The sequence below is a fragment of the Phragmites australis genome, chromosome 10 (genome assembly GCF_958298935.1).
Source record: "Phragmites australis chromosome 10, lpPhrAust1.1, whole genome shotgun sequence".
Lineage (NCBI taxonomy): Eukaryota > Viridiplantae > Streptophyta > Magnoliopsida > Poales > Poaceae > Phragmites > Phragmites australis.
In genome coordinates, this window is record NC_084930.1 from 12291414 (window position 1) to 12319189 (window position 27776).

A 27776-nucleotide genomic window follows, 5' to 3' on the forward strand; every position below is an offset into this window, starting at 1 on the left:
TACTTCTAAAACAACAAATAGTGACGCATGAACGACGCTTACTCTGCCACAAACCAAAATGACCACGAGGTGAAACACTAATTCAAGGTTCAACAACCCTAGGAAGATATCGCCTGTTGATTGGCGACACGAAGATGTTGCCCATCCAACAAGCGACAACAAGGTCACCTGTTTGATGGACGACATCTTCTGTCCCATATCAAAGGGCCGCCATTGATGACACCTCATTGTTGTCCATCTAACGGGCAACTGTAGGCTAATTCTGCAGCATCTTTTATATATATATATATATATCTCGCTTTCTACGTACAGATACGGAAAGATACAGATGCGAATAAAAGTCAGGTCCAGTAGCAGAGGTTCGCTCCCCTAAAAAAAATGACAGGCTCGCAGTCGCGGATGCACGCACGCAGCGCGAGGAGGAGAGACCCAAAAGCAACCTGTGAACTAACCGACCCGTCACGCCATGTTGACTCACCTGTCTCCAACCAAAACAAAACGTCGGGCTCACCGGCCGTACGCGCGCGCTCGAGGGATGGCCGGCCGGCCGGCCCCGGCGGAGGCCGGAGGGGCGCGCGCCCACGACGTGATGTTTTTACGTGGACGCATTGACCAGATCGCCGTGTGGCGCCTAGCTAGCTAGCTCGTCACTTCCTGCCTCGCGCGCGACCCTTTCCATGCCACTGCTGCGCTGCCAGCGCCGCGCGGGAGCAGCGTCGTACGCGCGCACCACCCACTCCCACCGGCCGACTCGCGCGTCGGCGGCGGTTGTGTAGTGTACTGGGGCAAGCAACTAGCTGTTCGTTATAGCCAGCGGCAGCGAGCTGCTTGCCTGCCTGTCCGATCGATGTGGTGAACAGGGCGTAATCAACACGAACAAATCTGCGTCAGGATTGCTAGGCTGGTACTATAAGCAAGCGTTTTAGCAATGGTCGTGTTCTGAGATTCTGGATGGCGTCTATTTCTGTACGGAGAGATACAGCGCGATGCGTTTCCATGGAACGGTGCTTTCTTGTTGCCAGGTGTACTAAAATAGCACATGTCGGGCACTTCACTGGACAGTACAACTGTTTGAGCAGTACTAGTATTTTACTCATTGTTATGAGCACATGGGGTGGACCTAGCTTTAATGAATTAGTTGAGTAACAGTACATCTGCAATTCTAGGAAAGAAAGAAGTGTTTCTAACCGAAGGACTGTTCCTCTTTCATTATTTGTCACTTCGGTTACACATAGGGATATGTATGATATGGTATGTTTAGGTCCGTTTGACACAATTTTTCTACTTGTGTAGAAATCCATCTGGTGGGAAGAGTTGGTATTAGAAGACAATTCTCATGGGAGAAGCTGGTGGGAGATATTTTTTTTCTTCTTACTTTGGTCTTTGTTTATGCTTACACATAAGCACTTCAATGTTTTTTTTGGAAAAGCTGAAACAGAACGTGTGCCATATATTAGGTCTTAATCTCTCATATTTAAGGAGTCTCTAATAAATCCCGTGTCTTCTTGAATCTTACGTCTCCTAAATCCCACGCACACCTCCCCCTCACCTTTTCATCCCACAGTTCTCATCCCCTCACCTTTTCATCGTACGGGTCTTGTCATCCCGAATGTACTTTCCCCTCCCCTCCTCCCCGCGTAACTGTGCCGCCACCATCCTGCCCCTGCTTCGATCCCCCACCCCAGACCCCTCCCGTCGCTCCTCTCCAAGCGCCCCAAATCCCCTTGCCGCTGCCCTGTGGTTGCCTCGAGCCACCGCCCCCCCCCCCCAAATATTCCAGTCGTCATCATCTCTGACCCCTCCACTGGAGGAGGACGCCTTCGAATATGAGTTCGACATCGAGAACCCCTTCACCAGCCCCATCGACGAGCCAATTGCCAACCTCCTCGACGACGAGGGCCACCACTTGCCCTCCGTCTCCGTCGTGGCCTCCGATGCCCGCCGTGACGCTGCCAGCTTCATCTCCAAGCTACGGGTGCGCTTCAATGTTTTTTTAGGAAAAGCTGAAGCAAAATGTGTGCCATATACTAGGCTTTAATCTCTTCTATTTAAAAAGTCTCTAATAAGTATCGCGTCTTCTTGAATCCCGTGTCTCCTGAATCTCAAGCACACCTCCTCCTCACCTTTTCATGCCACAACTCTCATCCCCCTCACCTTTTCATCGTACGAGCTTTGTCATCCCGAATTCACTCCCCCTCCCCTCCTCCCCTATCCCCATGTAATCGTGCCGCCACCATCCTACCCCTGCTTCGATCTCCCACCCCGGACCCCTCCCGTAGCTCCTCTCCAAGCGCACCAAATCCCCTTGCCGCTACCCCGTTGTTGCCTCGAGCCACCCCCCCCAATATTCCAGTCATCATCGTCTTTGACCCCTCTGCAGGAGGAGGACGCCTTTGAGTATGAATTCGACGTCGAGAACCCCTTCACCAACCCCATCGATGAGCTGATCACCAACCCCCTCGACGCTGAGGGCCACCACTCGCCCTCCGCCTTTGCCGCAGCCTCCGGTGCCTGCCATGACGCCGACGGCTTCATCTCCAAGGTACAGGTGCGTGCCACATTTCTCCTCTCGGCTCCCTATCTCCCTCTATCTGTCTCCGGTTCTTTCTTGCGGCTTCCTTGGTTTCTTGACCTAATTGGCCTCAATCGATCCAGGTGCGGTTCGACATCGAGCTCGCTGGGAACCCACACGTCACCTACCCCGCGCTCAACTATGTGGATCACTTCCTCTCTAAGCACCAATTGCCCATAAGAATGCGAAACATGGGAGTCTTTCTGCCAAAATTTGTGCGAGAATTTGCTCCGATCTGATCCCCCGTGGTTCCATGCAGTTTGAGTAGCAGCCCTGGGTGTCGCGGCTCCTCGCCATCAGTTGTCTCTCCCTTACCGCCAAGATGAAGCATGTCACCGCCTTCTCCATCGTCTACATTCAGGTACAAGATTAAGCATATTTGTTGTTTCATGGCTGTGATGTAGTGGATGATTGGTTTTGGGATTGCTGTTTAAAACCTGTGGTGTTTTTTTTTGTTATGGTGGGTTGGTTTGCAGAAGGACGAGTAGTTCATGTTCGATGCCGTGACTGTCCAGTACATAGAGCATGTGGTGCTGGGTGCGCTAGAGTGGTGCGCGCGCTTTGTCACGATGTTCGCCTTCCTCATCTTCTTCCTCTCCGTGTGCTACCCACCACCACGGCATCTGCCACAGGTCATCACTGCGATCAAGCACGCGTCGTCGACCTCCTCCTCCGTGCCCAGCCTGATACGTACGTCGTCCACGCCCTCCCATGTCAACGCTAATGCCATGGAATGGCATGGCATCCAAGACCAAGAAATACCAACTCAGCGAGAGCTCTACTGAACTCTTGCTCTGGTGCCTTTTTGCAAAGGTGAAGATGGCGGAGTTCTCACCCTCCGTTGCGGCCACGGTGGTGCTGCTTGACGCCACTGGAGAGGTCACCGCTGTGAACCTCCTCATGTTCCAAGCCGGCATTGTCACCTGCCTATTTGAAAATAGTGTGAGCACATTTATATAAATCCATACACTTTGTTTCCACTAAACCCCTCTTAACACTCATTAAATCATGCAATTAACCCTGCCATGTCAAACACACTCCAGATCCTTTGGTAGAGGTGGCTTTCTGGTGTTCTAGTTATTTACCACTGTTATCTTTTTTTTTAATTATTTTCCTCAAGGAATGGTGCGAATGGGGCAATTGACCTCCCAATAAAAGCTTGTTCTTTTCTCACTTTTGGAATTAACAATCCGATCATCATAAAACACTCTCATGATTTAGACAAATTACTGTTAGGCCCCTTAATGATCACCTAGTAGAACCTAAGAATGTGAGATCTGCAAGAATAGATGGGTCTCATGCTAACTCTTGGTGTGTTTTCCCTTGACTAGGAGAAGCTACGGGAGTGCGGTGAGGTGATGGTGGCTATGTGCGGCGTCGGTGATAACCCCTCTTATCAGGCACTCAAGGCTGCCGGGGCCACCTCGAGCCCATTAATGCTGTCGGAGGGTTAACTCTTGTCGCAGGGATCCTGAGGGATCCCCTTTTAGAGATTCGGCCGGGGGGATGATCCTGAATATGTTCGCCAAAGAAATAAATGGGTATAAATGCAATGGTCGGTGGGGTGGAACGATCTAGTGCGTAACGAAGTAAATGCGTTGGTGTTTAGACAGGTTCGGGTCGCACGGAGGCGTAACACCCTACTCCTGTATGGATACTATAAATGCCCTGAGAATGTCCCTCAAGGATGTTGCTGGTTACAAGAATGTTTGTCTATCCTAGAGCCTAAGGCTCCTTGTTCTTCGGTCTGCGTGTATCTGTTGGCTTTGGGTGCTCTCGATCTTCTCTTCTCTTCGCTACTTACTTCCTCTGGGATTTTCCAACCTTTATTCACTTGTCTAGCTTGCTCAGAGATTTCAAAGTTTCAAAAACTTGTCTTTGTCCGTGCTGCCGGCTGCTTTAAATACCCGCCGGCAGCAGCGTGCCCCGAACGGGAGGGCACGAGTTCCAAGGTACCATAAATGGAAAGGGCGTCATCATAGCCTCTGTGCGAAGTGACCGGGGGTGGAAAATGCACCCCACACCCGGTCATCCGTCGCCATAAATGCATTGGCAACGGGCGCCGTGGAGAGGGCCCACCGGGCAGCCGCAGAGCGGCCCGGCGTGGCCGCCCTGTCTTGTTCTCCTGCCACAGCAGCGCGGCAGACGGAATGCCTCGGCCCTTACGACATTATCCCGAGATGGGCCGGATGGCACGGGATGGGACCCGTGCATTTAATGACCCCACGCCCTTCTGCCAGAATGTGGCAGGAACTGACACCGAGCGTGGCGGGAGCAGTTGGGGGTGACAGGTCATGTGCGCTCTTGAAATGCGGCCTTGGGCCTTTGACTGGCTGACACCTCATTAGTGGACCCCTGTGGGGGACACTGTCAGGGGGCTCTCTAAGTCGTCGGGGACCGAGTGCTCGGTGTCACTGTTCACCTCCCCGAGCACTCTCCCCCGAGAATGCCCTTTCTTGATCCTTAGGGAACCGAGTGCTCGGGGGTACTGTTCACCTCCCCGAGCACTCTCTCCCGGGCATACTTGTGCGGACCTTCGGGGGACCGAGTGCTCGGGGGCCTCCCGGAACTTCCTTTAGTGGGTCCTCGGGGTACTTGGGTGCCCAAGGGGCCACCGCTCGCGGCCCCGGGCACACTTCTCCCAGTACTTAGCTTTTCTGATCGTCGGGGGACCCGGGTGCTCGGGGGTCATCGTATACCTCCCCGAGCACTTTCTTCCCGCACTTAGACTTCGCAGATCATTGGGGAACTTGGGTATTCGGGGACCACTGACTGTGGCCCCAAGCGCCCTCTCCCGGGACTTAATCTTTCTTACCTTGCGAAGGAGACTCCGCGGGATGGCGCCACGTGGCGGATTGCTGGCCTGGCCTCGGGGTTCGGGGACCTCCGGTTCCTGATTCACCGATAGCAGTCCCTAGGCCCATTGGCAGGCGATGGCCCAGAGACTGCGGATGGGCCCTTCGTCGTCAATGAGGCCGAAGCCAGTACTGACGCCACGCGACGCGCTCTTAGATACTGGCCCTTCCGGTCCAGGCTTCTGGTACGGCCCAACGGAGAGCTGAACGGACGCGCGTCCAACCGACTCCTGAGGCGTGTGATAACGGGACGGGCAGCGCGTGATAACGAGGCAGGCGGCGCGCGTGGCAACCGCGCAAATCATGGAAAATACGCCTGGCAACTGCTGACACCGCACGGCCTGAGGGAGATTCGCCTGGTGGTTGCGTTGGCCGAGGAAACCATCCTGCCGAGTGCGCCGCGGCAGGCGACGTTTGAATTTCCCTGGGGTATAAAAGGAGGAGGGGAGCGAACCACCCCCCTCTTTACGCCATCTCTGCGAACAAGCCTTCGTCTTCCTTGCGCTCCTAAGCCCTAAACCTTTCTTAGGTGATCAGAGCACCCCTCTTCCCCCACCATCCAGATCATCCCCTACCCTGACAAGATGTCGAGAGCAGGAGGAAGCCGCCGTGACAAGACTCCTGACAGCGTACTGCCGGAGTCCCGTCTTGTGAACGAGGAGGCAGCGGACAAGGTGCGGAAGCTGATGGTGCCCGAGGGCCAGCGGGGGGCCTCGGTGGTGACGCCGGCGAACTTCCCATCGGCGACGGATCGGCCGGGGCGCATCGTCCTCTTTACTTCCTTCGTGGCGGCCGGGCTGGTGCTGCCATTTTCGACATTCTTCCTTCAGATCCTCGACACGTTCGGGATCCAGTTGGTGCACCTCAGCCCCAACTCCGTCGTCATCCCGGCGGTCTTCGCCCACCTCTGCGAGATGTTCGTGGGGGTGCCGTCGTCGGTGATGCTCTTCCGGCACTTCTTCGTGCTGCGGTCGGCCGGGAAGAAGAGGGGCTTCTCCACCGTGGACATCGCCGGCTGCTGCAACTTCCGGCTGTGAGATGGCCTGGGGGAGCAGTACATTCCCCAGGTGCTGTGGAGCAAGTGGGAGGACTGGTGGCGCGACTGGTTCTACTTCGACGTCATTCCCCACGACCGTCTGACCCTGCCGGAGATGGCGGCGGAGCCCCAGAAGGTGACCTGGGAGGTGCCGCCGCAGGCGGACGCACGGATGGCGCCGGTCCTGGAGCGCATCGACTTCCTGCGCCAGGCCGGGCTTACTTCGGTGATGGTGGTGGCGGACTACCTGCGCCGCCGCCTGGCGCCTCTGCGGTAGCGGGCCCGGCTCTGCTGGGTGTACACCGGCCCCCAGGACATCACCCGGACCCAGATCGGCGCAGAGTGGGACCTTGACAGAGCAGCGCTGAGGGGCCAGCTCCGGGTGGTGATCGGGGTGGACGACCTGAGCTGGGCGGAGCTCCCCTGGAAGGAGCTAGCGCTCTGCGCCGACCCTGACCGGGTGGCGCTGCAAGCGAAGCTGCCGGAGTTCGACGCCCAGGGGCTGGTCGACCGGCCAAGGTGCCGGAACCCCAGGACTATCCAGATTCCCAGGGTGGACGAGGCGGCCGGCGAGGAGGCCGCAGGTGATCCGGCGCAGACCAGTGGCCTGGGCGCCGCAGGCGGCGTCCCGCAGGCCAGCGGTGGGGCTGCTGCAGGCAACAGCCGCCAGGCCGGAGGAGGAGGCGCCGCTAGCAGCGGGGCTGCGACAGCACCGGGGGACAGAGGGAAGCGCCCCCGGACTTTCATTCCTACGCCTGGCGAGAAGGAGGGAGGCTGGGACGGCCAGTCATCAAGCGCGGGGCCGTCGGCGGGGGCTGCATCTGCGGTTCTGGAACTAGACCTTGATCTGCTTGGGCCTGGTCTGGAGCCCGGAGACCGTACGGCGGCCCCGCAGAGCCCCCCGCGGAAGAGGAGGAGGGAGGACTCTGGACCAACGCCATCGGGCCCGGGGTACAGGATCCCGGAATCAAGGTGGCAATACCGAAGACCCAAATCTGCGTAAGTTTCCCCCCCTTTTTCCTGAGCATGCCTTGCCCGGAGTGAGTTCGGAGACTAACCTCGTTCTTCTTTTGCAGGCCGCCTACGGGCACCGCCGGAGACCAAGGACGGCCAGAGGCACTGAGGCTAGCCCCAGCCCCCGAGCCGAGTGCGCCCGAGCCGAGCGCACTGGTGGAGACGGAGCCGCTGAGCGTGCTGGCCGAGACAGAGCCACAGGCGTCGTCCAGCCCCGAGCGGGTGGCGGCGGCCGCGCCCAAGCAATCGGCGCTTTCTGAGCCCGCCCCGAGCGCGTCGAGCATGGGGTGGACGACCTCGTCATGGGCGGTGCCTGCATGGCAGTTTTCGGGGACCCAGCGCCTGGCCGTCGCCCAGCCGGCCTGCCGACCCCCTCTCAGTCGTGCTAGGGAGCGCCCGGGAGGTGATCAGGCGGCTGGAGGCGGCCGTGGCGGGGGAGATGACGCAGCTTGAGGCGAGCTGCGCCGCCCTTGCCGTGGAGAGGGAGGAGCTTGCCAAGGGCAGGCGCCTTTTTGAGGCCTGCGTCGCCGTGGCGCGCACCGCCAACGAGAAGGAGCGGCGCGTGCTGGAGGAGGAGAGGGAGGCCTTGGAGGGCATTCGCACGAAGGCCGTGCGGGAGCAGGAAGAAGCCGTCCGCTTGGCCGAGGCATCACAGCAGTAAGCTGCCGAGGCGCTCGCCAGGGAGAGGCAAGCGCAGGCGCGGGAGGAGGCGGTCCTGGCCCGCGAGAGGACGGCGGAGGCCTCCCGGGCTGACTTGGCCCGCTAGAAAGGCGAGGCTGACCAGATCCGCGCCGAACTCCAGTGTCGGGAGGAGGAGCTCCAGCGCAGGGAGGAGGACGTCGCGATCTGTGAGACCGACATCGGCATCACGGCGGCGGATCTGGAAGCGCGGGAGGAACTGCTGATCCTCCGGGACACGGAGGCTGCCGAGGCGGTGGTGGCCTCAGCCGCTCGGGAGGAGTGGGCCGCCAAGTGGGAGTCAGAGCTGACCGCCCACGAGCAAGCCCTCTCTGCCCTTGCAGAGCGGGTGAAGCAGGCTGAAGCCCAGGCACCCGGCGCCGCCTCGGCCGGCGCGGCCGGCTGACAGAGCCTCGAGGAGCGGCTGCAGAGTGTGACAGAGGAGCTCGAGACCACCAAGACCGAACAGGCCAACGTGAAGCTGATGATGGAAGACATCCTTCGGCAGGTGCAGAGGTCCGTGAGGGTGGCCGGGCTCGGGCGAGTCCATGTGGAGGCAAAGGGGACGGGCATCGGCCACATCGCCCTTGGCTTCCAGAGAATCAGCCAGCGCCTCGAGGCACTCCCCCAGGCCGTCCAGGAGCTAACTGAATGGGAAGGGCGAGGCTTGGCCCAAGCGGTGGCCGAGCATGTCCTGGCCTGCTACCGAAGCCAGGACCCGAACTTTCCGCTGGAACCAGCTCGGGAAGGGGTGGTCGAAGCCGAGGAGGAGGCCGCCTGGGAGGCAGTTCAGGGCACCGCCACCGAGGTGGCGGCCTGCTTCACGCGAGAGGCACCGCCGACTCCGGACCCGGGGAGCAGCAGCGAGGGCTCCGACTTAGATTAGGCTTTTGTAATTTTCTTTTTCTTTGACTTGATGTAAATATGGGAGTGATCCCTCAGAATAGCTGTCATTTTTTGTGAATATAATGGAAGCCTTTCTTTGGGGTCGCAACTCCAGTGTTCTTCTGAGTGCTTGATGAAGTTTCTGTTGTTTTCACTTGATGCCCCGAGGAGTACTCAGTCGGACCGAGCCCGACCTTTCCCTCCCCGAGAATGAAGTCGCCCCGACCACTTGTCGCCCAAGCAGTGAGGCCTTCTCTGCGCGTTCAGCCCCCGAGCCCTCGTGAGTCCGCAACGGCTAAGTCAAAAGACAAAGGCATGAACTTCGTTGCTCGGGAGATAGATCGATCCAGCACGGGGCACGCCATGACCAGTGAACACTTTCCCACTCTGTGACCACTCAAACAGGTAGACTGGAGACACGTGTGGGCGGGAATGCGACCAAGAGTCCCCACGGTTTGGTGGTGCCCAGGCTAGGATGGACCAGACTGAGCACCGACAGCCCGCCCCCAGGGTCTAGGCTCCCGACCGCTCAAGCAGCCCGAGCAGTGAGATAACCCGAGAACCCCAGAGGCTCGGTAGTGCCCGGGGCCTTTTAAGCGGACTGAACACCACGACCACCATGAAAGACTTCGGTCAGATATTACCGTACGTACGGTACACTTTTCTACTGTCCGTTCTGTTGTTCCGGGAAAAGCGGACATGTGGCAGGGTTTTGTGCGCGAGGAGACCATCTCTTCGAACAGATTATAATACGAGGGCCCCGAGGACAACTCGGGAACAATATATTACTGAATGTAAATTCATGTGAATTTAACCACTCACCGGACAGCTGTCAGCTTTTCGGCCAACCAATCCAGGAGAGGCATGCGCTCCGAGCTCGGGGTGCCCGGGAACTTGGTTCCCATGGCCGTGGTGCCCGAGCACTGGGGGCGCAAGGGGGGCCCAGGATCGGGCGATCCCGACCACTCATGCCTGAGCAGTAGGACCACCCGAGGATCCCTAGGGCCGAGCAGCGACCTGGACACTGAGGCCCTCGCGATCGAGCTGCTTTTGCTTTTGATTGTTGATCTATGACTTGAGAAAAATAGAAAAATTCTTTGCTTGGTGCGCTCTGTTAGTGCGGTACTCATTGTAGACTGCTCTCATTTTTGACCCGAGACCTCTCGAATACACAGACCGGCGGACAAAACAGGCAGAGGCATAACCCAGAGATCCTATGGTTCGGTGGCGCCCGGGTATGACAGTCCAGACCGAGCACCGATAGCCCGCCCCTGGGGCCTAGGCTCCGGACTACTCGAGCAGCTCGAGCGATAGGATTACCCGAGAACCCCAGGGACTCGGTGATGCCCGGGAGACTGCCACGACACCGAACACCACAGCCTACCACGACAGACGTAAGTCAGCGGCAACTGCCCGTGCGCATACCGATCGGGATTCTTTTATCAACGGGGAAAATGAGAGAGCGAACTTTTCTCGCACAATAGAGCATCTCAACAGACAGATTAAACATATGGAATCCAGAAAAAATAAAATTTGACATAAGAACGGCACATGGATATATGTATTGTATTGACAATTTTTACAAGGTTGGGTGACTTATCCAGTTAGTAGCAGCCCCTGGTCAACTTGGGCGGGGGGGAAGCCCCCGGCCTGGTTGACCTGAGCCTGCATACAGGGCCATCTACGGGAAGAACTTGCGCAGGTGTTCGATGTTCCACGCGTTGGGGAGCGGCTGCCCATCCTCTGCAGCCAACCGGAAGGAGCCTTCTCGCGGGACACCGTTCACGGTAAAGGGGCCTTCCCACATAGGGGACAGTTTATTCCTCCCTTCGCGCGATTGGACGTGTCGGAGAACTAGATCCCCCACCTCGAGAGACCGGGCCCGGATGTGACGCTGATGGTAACGTCGCAGGCTTTGCTGGTAGCGGGCTGCTCGGACAGCGGCATGCCACCGGCGCTCTTCCAAATAGTCGACGTCGTCGCACCTTTGCTGTTCCTGTTTGCCTTCAGAGTGAGCTCGGAGGGGAGGACCGCCTCAGCACCGTACACAAGGAAGAAAGGAGTCTCCCCAGTAGCGCGACTTGGCGTGGTCCGATTGGCCCATAGCACGGCAGGCAGCTCGTCGATCCACCCTTTCCCGTGCTTTGCGAGCACGTTGTAGGTCCGGGTTTTGAGCCCCTTCAGTATCTCCGCATTGGCGCGCTTGACCTGCCCATTGCTCTGAGGATGAGCGACGAAGGCGAAACAGAGCTTGATGCCGAGGTCCTCGCAGTAGTTCCCAAACAGAGCACTTGTGAACTGAGTGCCATTGTCGGTGATGATTCGGTTCGGGACACCGAAGCGACTGGTGATACCGCGGATTAACTGGAGCACCGTGTTCTTGGTCACCTTGACAACTGGAACTGCCTTCGGCCATTTGGTGAACTTATCGATGGCGACGTAGAGGTACTCATAGCCCCCGATTGCTCGGGGGAACGGACCCAGAATGTCCAGCCCCTAGACCGTGAAAGGCCATGACAGGGGGATGGTTTGAAGAGCCTGAGCTGGCTAGTGAATCTGCTTTGCGTGGAACTGGCACGCCCTGCAGCGTCGAACCAGCTCGGAAGCATCCTAGAGGGCTGTAGGCCAGTAGAAACCTTACCGAAAGGCCTTCCCGACCAACATGCAGAACGATGCATGGCCACCGCACTCGCCCTCGTGGACCTCAGCGAGAAGCTCGCCGCCTTCTGCCTGGGTGATGCTTTTTAGGAGGATGCCGCCTGCGCCACGCCGGTAGAGATCCCCATCTACTATGGCAGAGCGTTTGGACTGCCGAGCAACTCTTTCAGCAGAGGCATCATCCCCGGGGAGGAACTTTTCCTTCAAGTACCCTCGGATCTCGTCAATCCACGAGGCATCTTGAGAACTGTCAGCAAGCGCAGCGCACTAGCCGGACGGCGGCACCCTGTTGGGGCTTCCCACTGAGGGCGCTGCCGGGGTCCCCTGAATTGAGCTCGAGGTTTCCCCTTCGTCCTGTTCGGCAGGCAGGATGGAAGGTCATGTGAGTATTTCTTCAAAGACTCCGGCAGGGACGCGCGCACGGGAGGAGGCCAGGAGAGAAAGGTCATCGACCAGAGCATTGTCGCGACGAGGGATGTACCGCAGCTCCAGGCCGTCGAAGCGCTTCTCTAGCTTCTCCGCCGCCCACTTGACGACGCGCCCGGCGCCTTCTCGGTTCCGGAGGATGGGCCCCAGTGGGTATGTGGTAACCACCGAGACCTTGTGCGCCTAGAAGTAGTGGCGCAGCTTGCGGGAAGCGATGAGCATGGCGTAGAGCAGCTTCTGGGCCTGGGGGTATCTTGTCTTGGCCTCCCGGAGGACTTCACTGACGAAGTACACCGGTCACTATACCCGGTGGGCCCGGGCTGCGGCTCCACCCGAGGGCCTGCTACAGCCCCCAAGCTCGACGACGTGGTCGGGGCTGACCGGGTGCTCAGGCTCGACTCCCTGGTCGGGAGGAGTCAAGTGCTCGGACTCGACCCCCTGCTCGGGGGGAACCAAATGCTCGGACTCGACCCCCTGCTCGGGGGGAGCCAAGTGCTCGAGCTCAACCCCCTGCTCGGGGGGAGCCGCGAGGACAGGGGAGTGCTTGGGGGCGGCCGGGAGCTGGGTCCCAGCACCTAACCCCATGCACTCATCGCGCTCTACCACCAGTACCATGCTCACGACCTGAGGAGTGGCCGAGACGTAGAGCAGTAGTGGCTCGCCCTCAGATGGGGCCACCAGTACGGGTGGCGAGGTGAGATACTTCTTCAGATCGCGGAAGGCCTGCTCGGCCTCCGGCGTCCAGTCGAAACGACCGGTCTTCTTCAGAAGCTTGAAAAGGGGGAGTCCTCGCTCCCCAAGTTTGGAGATGAAGCGCCCGAGGGCCGCCATGCAGCCGGCGAGACGCTGAACCTCTTTGAGTCGAGCCGGGGGTCGCATCTGCTCGATGGCCCGGATCTTCTCTGGATTGGCCTCGATCCCTCGGTTGGAGACCAAGAAACCGAGGAGCTTGCCCGCAGACACCCCGAAGACGCACTTCTCGGGGTTGAGCTTCAGGCGGGTAGTGCGGAGACTGTTGAAAGTCTCGGCAAGATCTTTGAGCAGGGTGGCGCGGTCTCGGGATTTGACCACAAGATCGTCGATGTAGGCCTCGACGTTGCGGCCAACCTGCGAATCAAGGGTGATGCGGATAGCGCGCTGGAAAGAAGACCCAGCGTTGCGCAAACCAATAGGCATCGATACATAGCAATAAGTCCCCACCGAAGTGGTAAAAGCAGTTTTTTCTTCATCCTCTATGGCCATGCGGATCTGGTGATAACCAGAGTTTGCATCTAAAAAACACAAAAGATCACATCCCGCGGTTGCATCTACAATCTGATCTTTACGGGGCAAAGGAAAAGGATCTTTGGGGTAAGCCTTGTTTAGATCGGTGTAGTCCACGCACATGCGGAGCTTGCCGTTGGCCTTCGGGACGATAATTGGGTTCGCCAGCCACTCGGGGTGGAGGACTTCTCAGATGAATCCGGTGTCAACGAGCTTGCCCACTTGCTCCAGGATGAACTCCTGGCACTCGGGCGCCTGCCGCCGGACCTTTTGCTTCACCGGGCGTGCGTCCGGGTGCACAGCTAGGTGGTGCTCGATCACCTCCCTAGGGATCCCGGGCATATCGGACTGCTGCCATGCAAACACATCGACGTTAGCCCGGAGGAAGGCGACGAGTGCGCTTTCCTATTTGCCGCCCAGGTCACCGTCGATTCGGACGACCTGGGAGGCGTCGACAGCGAGTCGGGGTTTGGGTGAAGAGGGTCCCGGGCCCCCTGGACGACCTTCGACCTCGGCTCGAGCTGAGACCAAGGCCGAGTATAACTGCTCGGCGCAGGAGACGGCGCTGCTGGTCTCGGCGGACACGGAGATGGGGCCTGCTGGGCCCGGCATCTTAACCGTGAGGTACGCATAGTGCATGACCACCATGAACCGAGCGAGCGTTGGGCGCCCGAGGATGGCGTTGTAGGGGAGGGGGAGCTCCACGACGTCGAAGATGACATTCTCCGTCCGGAAGTTGTCCTGGCTCCCGAATGTCACGGGCAACTCGACCTGCCCGAGGGGCAGGGAGTGCCCGGGTGTCACCCCGTAAAACGGGAGCGACGGCTTTAGGCGCCTGGAGGGCACCTGCAGCTTCTCGAAAGCCTCTTTGGAGTGGAGGTTAAGGCCTGCGCTCCCATCGATCAGCACTCTACTGACCTTCACATTACAGATGGTGGGGGACACTACCAGGGGTAGTCGCCCCACGCCTGCAGTACTAGCGGGGTGGTCGGCCAAGCTGAATGTGATCGGGGTGTCCGACCACTTCAGGGGCCTTACGGCCTATTCGCTCGGGGTCACCGAGCACACCTCGCACCGCATGGTCTTGATGCTGCGGCGGGAGGAGGGCGTGTACGCGCCTCCGTCGATGAAGGCGACGGTGTGCTCAGGCTCCTGGAAGCCGAGCTCTGGGTTGTTGGGGGTGGCTTCATCGTCGCCACCCTGGCGGGGCTCCTCGCGGTCCCTTTGGCATTGCTCGATGAGGCCCTTGACCGTGCGGCACTCTGTGAGGTCATGCCACCTGGTCTTGTGAATCGGGCACCACTTCCCCGGCTTGGGCCCCGCAGGAGCGGGGGCCCTTGCCGGAGCGGGAGCCCTTGCGGGAGCCGGAGCCCTAGGAGGGGCTCGGGCTAGAGCCCTCGCGGGCGTAGGCCGTCTGTCGGCGGCCGCCCAGCGTGCTTGCCGGTGGTCAGGCTCCTGGGCCGGCCCACGAGCGGGGCCCTGGGCTAGCTCGACGGGGACAACCTCGTGCCTCCTTCTCTTTTTCTTTTCCCACCTGTAGGAGCGGGAAGGACTTGGTTGATTGGCGGCGGGGTGCTCAGGGCGCGGAACGTGCCACGCCCGAGCTTTCGCCGCCTTGGCGCACTTGTCGGCCAGCGCAAAAAGTTCCGCGGTGGTTTCGACCTCGTGCATGCCTAGCTTCTGGAGCATCCGCTCGTCGCAGACGCCCTGCCGGAATGCGATAATGACAGCGTGGGGGGTTATCTGCGGGATGGTGTTGCGGACCTGGCTAAAGCGCTGAATAAAGCGCCGCAGCGTCTCCCCCTCCTGCTGCTTGACGGCGTGGAGGTTGCACTCCAGGCCGGGGCGAGTGAATGTGCCCTGAAAATTATCCACAAACTGGTGGCAAAGATCATCCCAGGAGCTGATAGACCCTGGGGGTAAGTTCATAAGCCAAGAGCAGGCAGAGCCCCTCAAGGCAATATGAAAGTAGTTAGTCATCACCTTTTCGCTGCCACCAGCCACCTGGACAGCGGTGGTGTATATCTGGAGGAACTCGACGGGGTCGATGGACCCGTCGTACTTCTCTGGCAGCTCGGGGCGAAACTTGGTGGGCCATTTGACCCCGCGGAGCTCACTGGTGAAGGCATGGCAACCGGTGCCGTACCCTGCGGCGCGGGCAGCGCCCTTGGGCGGTGAACGCCGGCGAGTTGGGGAGCCCTGGCGATCATGGGCCGGCAAAGAGGAGGCCTGGTCCTCGGCTTCAGCCTCTTGCTGGGTCTCCCGCTGGCGCTCGAGAGTGACGCGCACGTCTTCGATGCCCCTCTGCTCGTTGAGGTGTAAGCGGAGGTCCTGGGCTCCGGAAGTGGCCAGGGGGGCAGCGCTCCGCCTGGAGGCCCCCCGGCCAGCGCGACTGCCACCTGATGATGGGCCGGTCCTAGCGGCGCCGCGCTGGGAGGTGGCGTGGGAACTTTCGGCCAGCACTTGGCGGTGGGTTGTGCCGACTAGGGCGGCTACTTCCTGGAGCCAGCGGCCCTCCGGGGTTTCCCCCGCCGCCTGGACTGGAGGGTGCCTGAGGAAAGCGTGCACCGCAAGTAGCGCGCTCCCAGGACTGGCCTCGCCGAAGGCGAGCCTACACCGGAGCGGCGCCCGGCGTTGACCAGACGCGGACCTGGCGACAGGAGTTTCGGCCACCTGCTGGGGGTTGGATGGTGCACCGGCAATGGCGGCGGCGGCCCTGCTGGGCCCAGCGCCCTGGTCCCCTTGAGAGGGGAACGCCGTGCGTGCAGATCGTGGCTGCTGCTGGGACGCAGCAGCGACTGGGGCCTCCGGAGCGAGGGGCTCCATTCCCTCACTGGAGCTGGAGCCAGAGCGCTGGAGACGATGACCACCGGCCATTTTTTCTGCAGAAGAAAACAAACAAACAAATTCAGGGATGCTTCCCCCCTACCTGGCGCGCCAGCTGTCGGAGGGTTAACTCCTGTCGCAGGGATCCTGAGAGACCCCTTTTTAGAGATTCGGCCGGGGGGATGATCCTGAATATGTTCGTCGGAGAAATAAATGGGTATAAATGCGATGGCCGGCGGGGTGAAACGATCTAGTGCGGAACGAAGTAAATGCGCTGGTGTTTAGACAGGTTCGGGCCGCACGGAGGCGTAATACCCTACTCCTATATGGATACTATAAATGCCCTGAGAATGTCCCTCAAGGATGTTGCTGGTTACAAGAATGTTTGTCTATCGTGGAGCCTCAAGCTCTTTGTTCTTCAGTCTGCATGTATCTGTTGGCTTTGGGTGCTCTCGATCTTCTCTTCTCTTCTCTTCGCTACTTACTTCCTCTGGGATTTTCCAACCTTTCTTCACTTGTCTAGCTTGCTCAGAGATTTCAAAGTTTCAAAAACTTGTCTTTGTCCGTGCTGTCGGCTGCTTTAAATACCCACCGGTAGCAGCGTGCCCCGAACGAAAGGGCATGAGTTCCAAGGCACCATAAATGGAAAGGGCGTCATCATAGCCTCTGTGCGAAGTGACCGGGGGTGGAAAATGTGCCCCACGCCCGGTCATCCGTCACCATAAATGCACTGGCAACGGACGCCGTGGAGAGGGCCCACCGGGCAGCCGCAGAGCGGCCCGGCGTGCCTGCCCTGTCTTGTTCTCCTGCCACAGCAGCGCGGCAGACGGAACGCCTCGGCCCTTACGACGTTATCCCGAGACGGGACAGATGGCACGGGATGGGACCCGTGCATTTAATGACCCCACGCCTTTCTGCCAGAATGTGGCAGGAACTGACACCGAGCGTGGCGGGAGCAGTTGGGGGTGGCAGGCCACACGCGCTCTTTAAATGTGGCCTTGGACCTTTGACTGGCTGACACCTCATCAGTGGGCCCCTGCGGGGGCCACTGTCAGGGGGCTCTCTGAGTCGTTGGGGAACCGAGTGCCTGGGGGATCACTGTTCACGTCCCCGAGCACTCTCTCCCGATAATGCCCTTTCTTGATCCTCGGGGAACCAAGTGCTCGGGGGTACTGTTCACCTCCCCGAGCACTCTCTCCCGGGCACACTTGTGCGGACCTTCAAGGGACCGAGTGCTCGGGGGCCGCTGCTCGCAGCCCCGAGCACTCTCTCCCGGAACTTCCTTCAATGGGTCCTCGGGGTACTTGGGTGCCCAGGGGGCCACCGCTCGCGGCCCCGGGCACACTTCTCCCGGTACTTAGCTTTCTTGATCGTCGGGGGACTCGGGTGCTCGGGGGTCACCGTATACCTCCCCGAGCACTTTCTTCCCGGCACTTAGACTTCGCAGATCATCGGGGAACTTGGGTATTCGGGGACCACTGACTGTGGCCCCAAGCGCCCTCTCCCGGGACTTAATCTTTCTTACCTTGCGGATGAGACTCCACGGGATGGCGCCACGTGGCAGATTACTGGCATGGTCTCGGGGTTCGGGGACCTCCGGTTCCTGATTCACCGACAAATACCCATTCCCTACCGTCCTCTCCACAACCACCCTGTGCGAGGTTGCTCGCACCGACGCCGTAGTTGTCATCGCCTTCAGCCTATCCACGACCACTACAACCTCCAGTTCTTCGATGACTGTTGGGTACATGATCTCTCTCTCTCTCTATCTATCTATATATCTATCTATCTCCAAATTTCTTCAGAGATTTGTAGTGCTTTTCTGTGATGCAGATTCAGAATCAACTTTATTAGATCTCGTCGCTCCCACTAAAGGTTGGGCTATGAGAAGATGTGGTATGTGATTTGCACTATAAACTACATGTCTCATTGCTATGTGTCTGTCAGGGAGATTTGCTCATGGTAAATTGTTCATAATGTTGTTATGGTCTTCTGATGTCATGATTCTTATTTGCTTAATAGGCAAACCTGCATTGGTTGATTTGAACTAGGTGAACCTTGGATTTGGGATTGTGCCAACTGACGGTATGTATATTGCAAAATACGGGTAGGAGGGAACTTTGCTAAGGGTAAAATGGTGCCATTTTGGACCCATAGCATTGAATCCGTCGTCTAGGGTCCTAAGTTATGAATAGGTCAGTAAGGGGTACTAAATTATGAGTAGGTCAGTAAGGGGTATAGAACTGTTTGCTTCATATATTATGTGGTATATTTGAGTAGATGAAGTTTCTTAAAAGAGGATCCTTTTTACGGCATAAATACTATTTGTTATCTATTAGACGTAATACTTTTCTTTACTATACTCTAGTAAAAATTCTGATATTGTCCACACTGACTTTAAATATTATACTTGCCTTCTTGATTTATTTCTTGATGTTGTCAGCACATGCCTAGCGATGATGCTGGTTGCTCGGTCTCATGCCAGCAGATGTCATGGTTGGAGCAGGCCTAGCTCCTTGTGCGACATGGTGGTGTGCCGAGTGATACTGACGTCTGAGGAGCTACGAACGAGGATGGAGGCCAAAGGTGTCTTGAGCCTTTTGTTTGTGCCTATATACTTTCAGGTTTTAGCTGCATTACCATGGCCTTCAATTTTGTGGACATGGAGACTCGATTGCCTCACCAAGATGAGCACTATTTGATTTGGTCAATTTTTGAATTTCAACCGTGCGAGCGATGCTTGTATTAGGTTACCAGCAAATTTCAATTTTTTTATTTTATCGCCCTTTGCATTTGAATTTTATTCTTGTTAGCCCAAGTTCATTGCATATTATTTTGCAATGAATTAGTACTTTGCCTTTTATTACCTAACCAATTAATCGTCCCATGTGTATGAATCGCAGTAATTTGGATTAACTATATTGGTTTTGTAAGGTAAAGCGTGCTTCATATGTTTCTTGGTGAATATGTAGGTTGTCTCAGCATTTTTGCCTGGGCACAGTAGCATGTGGCTACTGAATGTTACAAGTGTTTTTATTGTAAGTAGTCTCATTCCTCTCTTGTTTCTCACATGTTTTTCACTGTAGAATTGATCATCACTTGCAACACATGAACGCAATATCACTAGATTATAAAGAGTATTCTCAGTTCCCAAATGCATTGGATTGTAGTTGCCTCTACCTCTATCATGCATTTTTTCCTCTGAAACTTCTACAGTGTTATGCACCAGCCTGGAACCAGGAAAATTCACTGCCTAAAGCAAAGTCACACATTTTTGGTATGGTTAGTTCTCTTGTATCACTCAATCGATATATTACCCGTGGAGAGCATGGTTGTACCTATTCTCCTCCTCTCTCACAATATTGAGTGGTCATCCGATATATGTGTTTTTATGGTTTGAAGCCTATTGATTCAGAGAATATTGTTCTCGTCCACTATTGTATGCAATATCGGTACGTGAATATGGTTGCAAAAACTTGTATGCAATTTTGTTTGTAAAATCGTTATCAATAGTTCCCACTAGATTTTCCATAAGAGAATACTAATTTCTAGGCTTTTGTAGTAGTGGTATGCGCCAAACAATTATTTTACTGTTGTGAGTGTTTCTACATTATTTTAGCAAGCTTGTAAATTGATGGGCACCTACATTTGAATATATGAATATCAGTATTGTAATTATTTCAGGATACCCAGAACCATATTATCTTATTACTTTTTGTATTACTTTCCTGCATTAAACTAATTGCCCAAAAGAAAGTGCATTTTCATTGCAAGTACTTGCATGGAAATATCATGGACTAGCACTCTGGTAAATTGAAAATGTCGCGGGTGTTGTACGGATTAGTTGGTAATTATCTAACCAATTTCTTTGATACGATTGAGTCATTCACCTAACTAATAGTATGCTATTTTCATGGGAGGTTGGGTCTTTCTTTCATCGATAGATGTGAACATCTAGATAGAACACTTTCGACATGATTTGGCCTATGAAAGAAATGAATAGTTTCTAATGTTTATGATAGCAATCTGTGCTTCTGTATAGGTGTCACCGAGGAACTATTTGCAAACAATGCATTTTAGATCACAGATGATGTTCTTGATCTGTAACCAAGGTTGGTATTTTTTTTTCACTTGGTGCTTTACAAGTTTATGTTATTCTTAATAATGACACATAACTTTTGAAGGTGGGTTCGACTTGCTCGGTAGGAGTATAGATCTGACCCGTATGACTAAGCAAGTGATCACTGCAATGACAACATGCCACAACCCAAATTTGAATGGTCCGGTCATCATTGGAGGTACTAATTAATAAGGTCAATTAAATTGCTCATCAAAGGCTACTAAAAATTTGTCTTAGAAACTTTTGTTATTCAATTTGCTCATACCACAAGTAGTGGTTGTTCATTTCCAAGAAACAAAGCATATTTGAGCATGCAGTTGCTGGCCATCAATGAATAATGTTCAAACCATTTTGAGTTCTGTTATTTGTAGCATGTTGCCACAACGTAGTACACGTTAAATTATAGTAATATTTACTAGATATTTTCTCTTAGTAAGAGTAACCATTTGATTCTTTGAACATTGTTTTTACTAGGTCTCCAGGAGTGACCTCCAGTTCAGATGTTGCACATCTTGCAGAGTCCCGTGTCCAGAATAACTATAAGACTAAAGTACAACCATGTATTAGTCTAAACTGTAATTTTAAATGCTCTAGACATCTAATAAGCCAATGACCCCATTAAAAAGGTTGTTGTTGTGATTGTTTCACTGAAATGGTGATCTCAAGATCCAGTTTTGTAGAAACAACTATCAATTTTGATACAATGTGCAAGGTAAAAAAATAGGCTACTTGCAAATTTTCATGATAGGTTGACCTTGAAGGTACTTGGAATGAAATAAGGTGTTCCACTGTCAATCTATCACTCATGCCATTTTGTATGGAAACTACTTTTCAGGTAAATTCTTAGCTTGTAGGCAATATTTGCCTCGATGCAATCTCAACCGGGAAGGTTATTATCATGTCACCCAACTAGATTAGCATATGTTGAGACGAGTAAAAATTATTATTTATATATTTGAAGTGGTCTCATGCTTTTATTTTAATATTTTATTCCGAGATAAAAGAATTGCTCTGTTTGGGTTAGTTGTTTATCTTAAAATAGCTTTTGTCAAGCCCCCTTTCATTCTGCTAATTGCAACTGTCTGGAACATGAAGGGAGTTTTCTTTTGTCCATTGTTCTGTTGTCTTAATCATGGAGAAAGAGGTAGACACAACATGCCCTATTAAATCGATGTTTCATGTTCAAAATCTTAGGCAAGAGCCAAGATCTATGATTGGAGAAATGAAATGAACCTCCTTACAAATATTTGTTATTGCTAGGGGAATCCTCTCAGGTGTGACATGATGGTCGTCTTAGAGCTCAAGAGGAGAGATATATGATATGGAGTATATGGTGAAGCAAGAAGAACTTGTAGAATAAACATATATTAGCGATCTGTAGTTGATTTCTGAAGTACGTAAAGTTGAATAATTCATATAATGATATAAATTTTACACTTTTACTATTGTTGTACCAAATGAGCCTTTAGCGTAGCTGCTCAATTGGTTATGGTATTAATATCTCTTGCATATGTGCATGGCTACGAGATTCCTGATAATTCCCGTCCTTTCATATTCGTGTCTGCCATCTTCATGACTAAGATACATGCTTGGAAATAGGCATTAGGATGTATGTCGATGAGTAGAATTGAACAGCTTCACTTGCGTTTTTCATTGGCCATGTTTGGTGGTCTTCGAAACCTTATATTTTCTGATTCTTTAACAATTAAAATGCTCTTTTTTCTTTGCTCGGATGCCAACTTTTTTCACAAAATCATTTCTTCTTTACTTCTCTCACATTAGGCCATCCACATCTTGATAAAGGATAATATAAGTATGTCAATTAGCTGGATATGCGCTTAGATGGTATTTAGCTTGTGATATTGGTAACACTCTTCATGACTGTTAGAGATACACTACTAGATGCATATGACTGGCAATGGTGGGTTGTTCTCCGATATCTTGGCATGTGGTCTAGAGCTCAGAATAAGGTTTTGCTCTGTCATGTGACCAAAGGAGACATATGTAATAAAAATGCTTAGCTCAAAATGGCATACTTTGACTGAGTGACAGTGCATTATTTGTGCTTTATAGAACATATATGTTGTGTGGTGTAAGATAGCCTTCTGTTGTAGCTCGTCGTGTGATACTCAATCAATTATATTCTCTTGTGGAAATTTTCTGTTCCCGATGCAATGAACGGGTATTTAACTAGTCATACACTAAATATGCAGTTGTACATACAGGGGCGAAGTTACACTAGTCGACCCGAGTGCACTGGCCAACAGTACAACTACCTAAAAAACTTAAGTCCAATAATTACAGCTATTTAAAAAACCTAAGTCCAATAGTTACGAGCATCTCTAAAAAAAACTATCTTAAAAAACCTAGGTTCAATAGTTACAACTATTCCTACAAAATTTACGTCAAATAATTACAACTATTCTTAAAAAACTAGCTTCAACAGTTACAACTATCCTAAAAATCTTAGATCCAACGGTTACAACTATATAAAAAAACTACATCTAATAATTGCTCTATATTATTGTAAAAACATAGGTGAAAACAATAAATGAGCACAATAACCAATGTGAGGCCGGCCACGCTACTTTATACCACAATCTGTCATCGGTTGGAAGGTGACTTGTTGCCTTTCCAGTAAGAGATAGGAGTCTAGAGTTAAAATATTTTAAAATAGAGGTATATATTTGTAATTTTTTATTTAAAAATATAAAAATAAAAAATCTCCTAAATCCCCATATTTTTTAAAGTACTACTCAACCACTCTCATAAAAATAAAAAATATAGGTGTTTACATGACCAAACATGCCCCTGTTGAATAGTACTCAACCACCCTCTATCTCCATCTCTTTCACATTATTAAAGAAGGGGTAGTAAGTGAAAACATAACAATAAATACACGCTATTCTTCCTTAATAGACTTATATTGTGAAAGAAATTTTTGGAATATATATAATCTCATAATCTTTTTTTTGACAAACTGTAAGATTATTATTTGAAAATCGAGCTAGTTGTCTGGTAAAAGTGGTCAAGTGGGCCGGCCCAAATAGACCGGTACAAGGCATGACCATTTCGGCCTGATCTAGGCATGGCACTGCACGGCGGCTATCGGGCTATGCCAACACTGCTCGACAGCTTGGGCCATGTCTAGGCTAGAGCCACGACACGTCGGGCCAGCACGACATGACCCGTTTAAATTTTTATATCTTTTAAGATCTTATATAATTTGTTTAAATCTAATACCATATAAGATATGAGGTGTAATGATAGCATTTTTGGTTCTTAAGTGGAAGGTCGTGTGTTCGACTCATGGTGAGCGTGAGTTTTTATTATTTGTTTTCAATTTTTCAAGAGCCGATGGGAACAAAAACCATGGAGCCTACTATGTCAATCCCCGGATACAGCACGACCCAATTTTAAATGGGCCGTGCTGCCCATTTAACCACCTTTAGCCTGTTTCATTCTGAAATTAAGTTTTGGACAAGTAATATCATATCAACTTATGACCTTTCAGAAGCTGTCAAGAGTAGGCGAGTCATGTCACTTGCAAATGCCAACTCAATAAGTAATACGTGACCAGCTTACACAATCGTTGTGTAGCATTAAAACGGTCCTATATTTTTTAAATTATCTTTTAATAATCATATCTCAGCTATATAAAACCGGAGTCTATTACCGCACCACCTCCCTTTTCCACTCACTAATAAAAATGAAAAAACAGACAAAAGAAAAACCATCCGAACCAGAAAAACTGTTCAGAATCACCGCTCATTACCTCATCTAACCACTCAACCCTGCCGTCAAAAGGAAATTTATAGAACTCATCACCGAAAAATCTTTATAAGATCCTAATCTATACTGTCTTTCTCTGATCCAACAGTTAGCATATATACAACTGAGAGTGAGAAAAAAACATGTGATATATAAAAAAAAGAGTTAACACGAGTCTCGAATAAGGTCTTATTGGTTTGAACTGTAGATTGTGAAAAACAGCTTATAAATTGTAGATTATAAGAATCTGAATTGTAAAATTTGGATTATAAAAGTTAGATTGTAGATTGTTATAATATGTGTTGGAGTGTAACAATTCAATTTTTTCAACCAGCTGTTTATTTTAGTTTTTGAATTATGATCACAATTCAACTTTTATAATATAACTGTTTATTTCAGTTTTTAAATTTTTATCAGAATCAACCTTTTAGAATCCGAATCAAACATGGCCTAATTTCCTTCTCCGCCGGCCCCATCCTCCTCTCCAGATCGTCGTGCAGCCCCACCCCGGCTTCTCCGCGCCGCCCCCCCGCCCCCATCCTCCTCGCCACGACGATGACAGCGACAAGCATGGGCCCCATCACCGCCTCCGCCTGTGCCTCGCCGCGTGCCTCCGCCCCCCCTCCCCCGACGTCGCCCCCGCCGCCCTCACCCTCCGACCCAGCGCCGCCCACCCTCCGCCGCCGCCGCCTCTGGAAGCTCCCCTCCCCCTGCGCGCCCCACCCGATGGACGCGCCGCCCTAGCCTCCATCTGCCCCGCCTCGTTGAGGAGGTACGGCATGCACTTCTCCCCCTCCAGCTTCATCCAGGCGCCGCTCTCCGCGCTGCTTGAGTACTCCGGCATCCTCCCTCCTGACCCCGGCGGCGGGCCACACCAGGCGGGGGCCAGGGCAGGGGGAGGCGAGCTTCCAATCCAGATTGTGCGCCATGGCGAGGCGGGGACGTCGTCCGAAATGGGGAGGACAGGGTCGTGGAGGAGGAGGGGGACGCGGCGAGGGCGCACCCCGCCGAGCCGGCGCCGGCTGCAGGCGACGTGGAGGGCAGGAGGGAGTCCTCGTCGTCATATCAGAGGTACGACATACAACAGGTGGCGAGGTGGGTGGAGCAGATACTGCCCTTCTCCCTGCTGCTGCTGGTCGTCTTCATCAGGCAGCACTTGCAAGGTCGTGCTCACTTGTTTTCCTTTATCAACACCGCAAGTAAATACGCATCACATGTTTGATGCTTAGAACATAGTGTCTTGTTATTTGCGAATTTAACAAGTGCATCAATAAATAGCTTTACTAATATAGAGTTCACTCTTCTGCATGCAGGTTAATCTTGACTTCAGTTCAGAGCAGGATATGATAAGAAAATTTCGTGCTGGCCTTGCATTGCAGCCTATGGGTATTTGTATTATCTTCCCATATCATTTTTGTGCTGTTCTCACATAATCCTGGCTCATTCATTTAATAGATTGCAACAGTAATATTTGCTAATTCTCCCTTTAAAGAAGGAAAGCCAAATGGGTTTCTCAGCTTAAGAAGGTATTTGCTTCATACCCCTTCAGAACTCACATAAGCTGTTTCTTATCTGCTGCTGCTAACACCATTGCCCTCATCTGCAGCCATTTCTGGACAGATACTGAAAACAACCGCTCAGGGATGCTTGAGTGCCAGTGCTCAGCAGATGCCAATGCTCATCTTGTTGCATGCCCTAAGAAAAAGGTTTGTTTCAATCTATTCCATTCTTTTACTGTGAACACCTGTTTCTATTGTATTGTCTACTGAGTGTTGTTAATATTCTTGCAGTTGTCAGAAGATACATGAGAAAAAGCTTTGGTAAGCTCTTTGCAGATGCCAACGATCAGGTTTATTTCCTCATTTTATTCAAATTTTCATTCATTTGTCGTTTCTATTCAGGAACTGAGGGACATTGCTGCAACTTCTGACCAGCAATCTTTAGCTTTGCATTCGAAGCGAGAGTATGAGAATTGACAGACAAGCAAAAGTAAGTCGGAGGTTTTCTATCTTGTTTCTTTCAATTCCTTGTTCTTTAACAATTTTTTTTCGGATTAAATCTTAAACATTTGACACAAATTTGAACTCAAGATACCAAAGTGAATCAGATATGTTGCAGCAATTCCTCGGGTTCGAAAAATGGACAAATAAATATCCATACTGCTTGATCTACAATCATCAGTTCATCATTTAGCAAAAATGGTCCTGTTGTTTCTAAAGTTTTCCTGAAAGGCCTACTTGTCCCCTTAGGACATCTAATGCACAGGCACCTTTTAGTGCAATATGCACAAATTGCATCAAACCACTTCAATGACTCATTTGGGTTAGCATTCTTGTGAAGCTCCTCCTCTCCCCCACTTGAGTGCCAGTGATTTGATTGATGGCTTCATTTTGGTCAAAGATATTTCCTATATAAAACGGTCCTTATTATAATCTTTTTTGGCTGCAGATTTGACCGATATGTGGATTATGCATTAGATGTCCCAATGTATTTTGACTGTATCGGAATGTCATTTTGGGTCTGTTTCCGTCTTTGATGAATTATGTCCTGTTACTTCTGTAGTTCTGTGTTGGAAAAGTTTTGAATCTTTTTATGAAGCTTCCATCTACAGTACATAACACTTGGTTATTAATTCATGGAATCTTATTTAGTTTATATTTATTTTCCGGATTTTATGAAAGGAAAGCTCCCGCAGGCTCTTGGGGAGTTGCCAACTCTAAATGATTGGGAGAACCATCTAACAACAATTTTTCCTGAGGTTTAGCCTTTTATTGTTTACATGGTGGCGTATTGTCATTGCCAGTTTATCTCTACTATATAAAGCAATGATGATTAGCTAGGCTTTTGGAGCACTGCTTTCTGATTTCTGAATATTCATTGAGTATTGTTTTTCTCTCAAATATGTACTCAACATTTCTCTCTCAAATAAGTACTATGCAAACATGACACATTTAAATAGGATTCAACCTGATGTATTGATTAAAGTGCATTGTAAGTTGTGGCTGCAGATGCCACTATCATGCAGAATCAAATCCACCTTTATTTTACTGTCCTGATCAGAAACATTCCAAGATTCACATCCAACTGTGCCCCTCTGTATGATCTATGTGGTGTTTTTCACTGCATTGCTGCGACTGTGCCTAGGCGTATTTGTTAATTACAGTGTATGGAAATTTACAATGATATTTGTGTTTATTAATTACAGTGTATGAAAATTTAAAGCTATATTGTGACTTGTGATCAATGTGAGTTATGCACAATGAGCCAACACAACAACATTCTGGTTATTATGTAGTGTGATAGCTGATCTTTTTGAGTTGCAGCCGACCCCGTTAGCCATAACTGCATTTATGCCTGATCATAGTTGTTACGACGTGGCGTGGCGTGACGACCCACCACCTTCACAACTTTACAGCGACATGACGCGTGGTGTGGCGACGCCATACACGTGGTGAATACAAATATTATAGTATAGGATATTAGCACAAAAGATAAATAGCAATGTAAATGTAGCACAAAAGATAAATAGCAATGTAAATGTAGCACAAAAGATAAATAGCAATGTAAATATAGCACAAAAGACATAGCACTCTCTCATCAATCATCATTCAAAGTTTCAAATCTCTCATCTCTCAAAAGTCATCCAATGCAAACTCATCGAAATCGTTTGAA

General features: G+C 52.0%; 1 protein-coding gene and 1 pseudogene across 1 annotated transcript; both read left to right on the forward strand.

The window, feature by feature from the left end:
• The first annotated feature begins 1609 nt into the window (after positions 1-1609).
• LOC133930099 (cyclin-D6-1-like) lies at positions 1610-4026 on the forward strand (annotated as a pseudogene).
• Positions 4027-10985: 6959 nt separating this feature from the next.
• Positions 10986-26546, forward strand: LOC133930100 (uncharacterized). Its single transcript, XM_062376801.1, has 7 exons — positions 10986-11051; positions 24536-25267; positions 25418-25490; positions 25570-25630; positions 25711-25810; positions 25895-25924; positions 26006-26546. The coding sequence occupies exons 1-6, from the start codon at positions 10986-10988 to the stop codon at positions 25910-25912; spliced, it is 1050 nt and encodes a 349-aa protein (XP_062232785.1). The 3' UTR covers positions 25913-25924; positions 26006-26546.
• The last annotated feature ends 1230 nt before the right edge of the window (positions 26547-27776 follow it).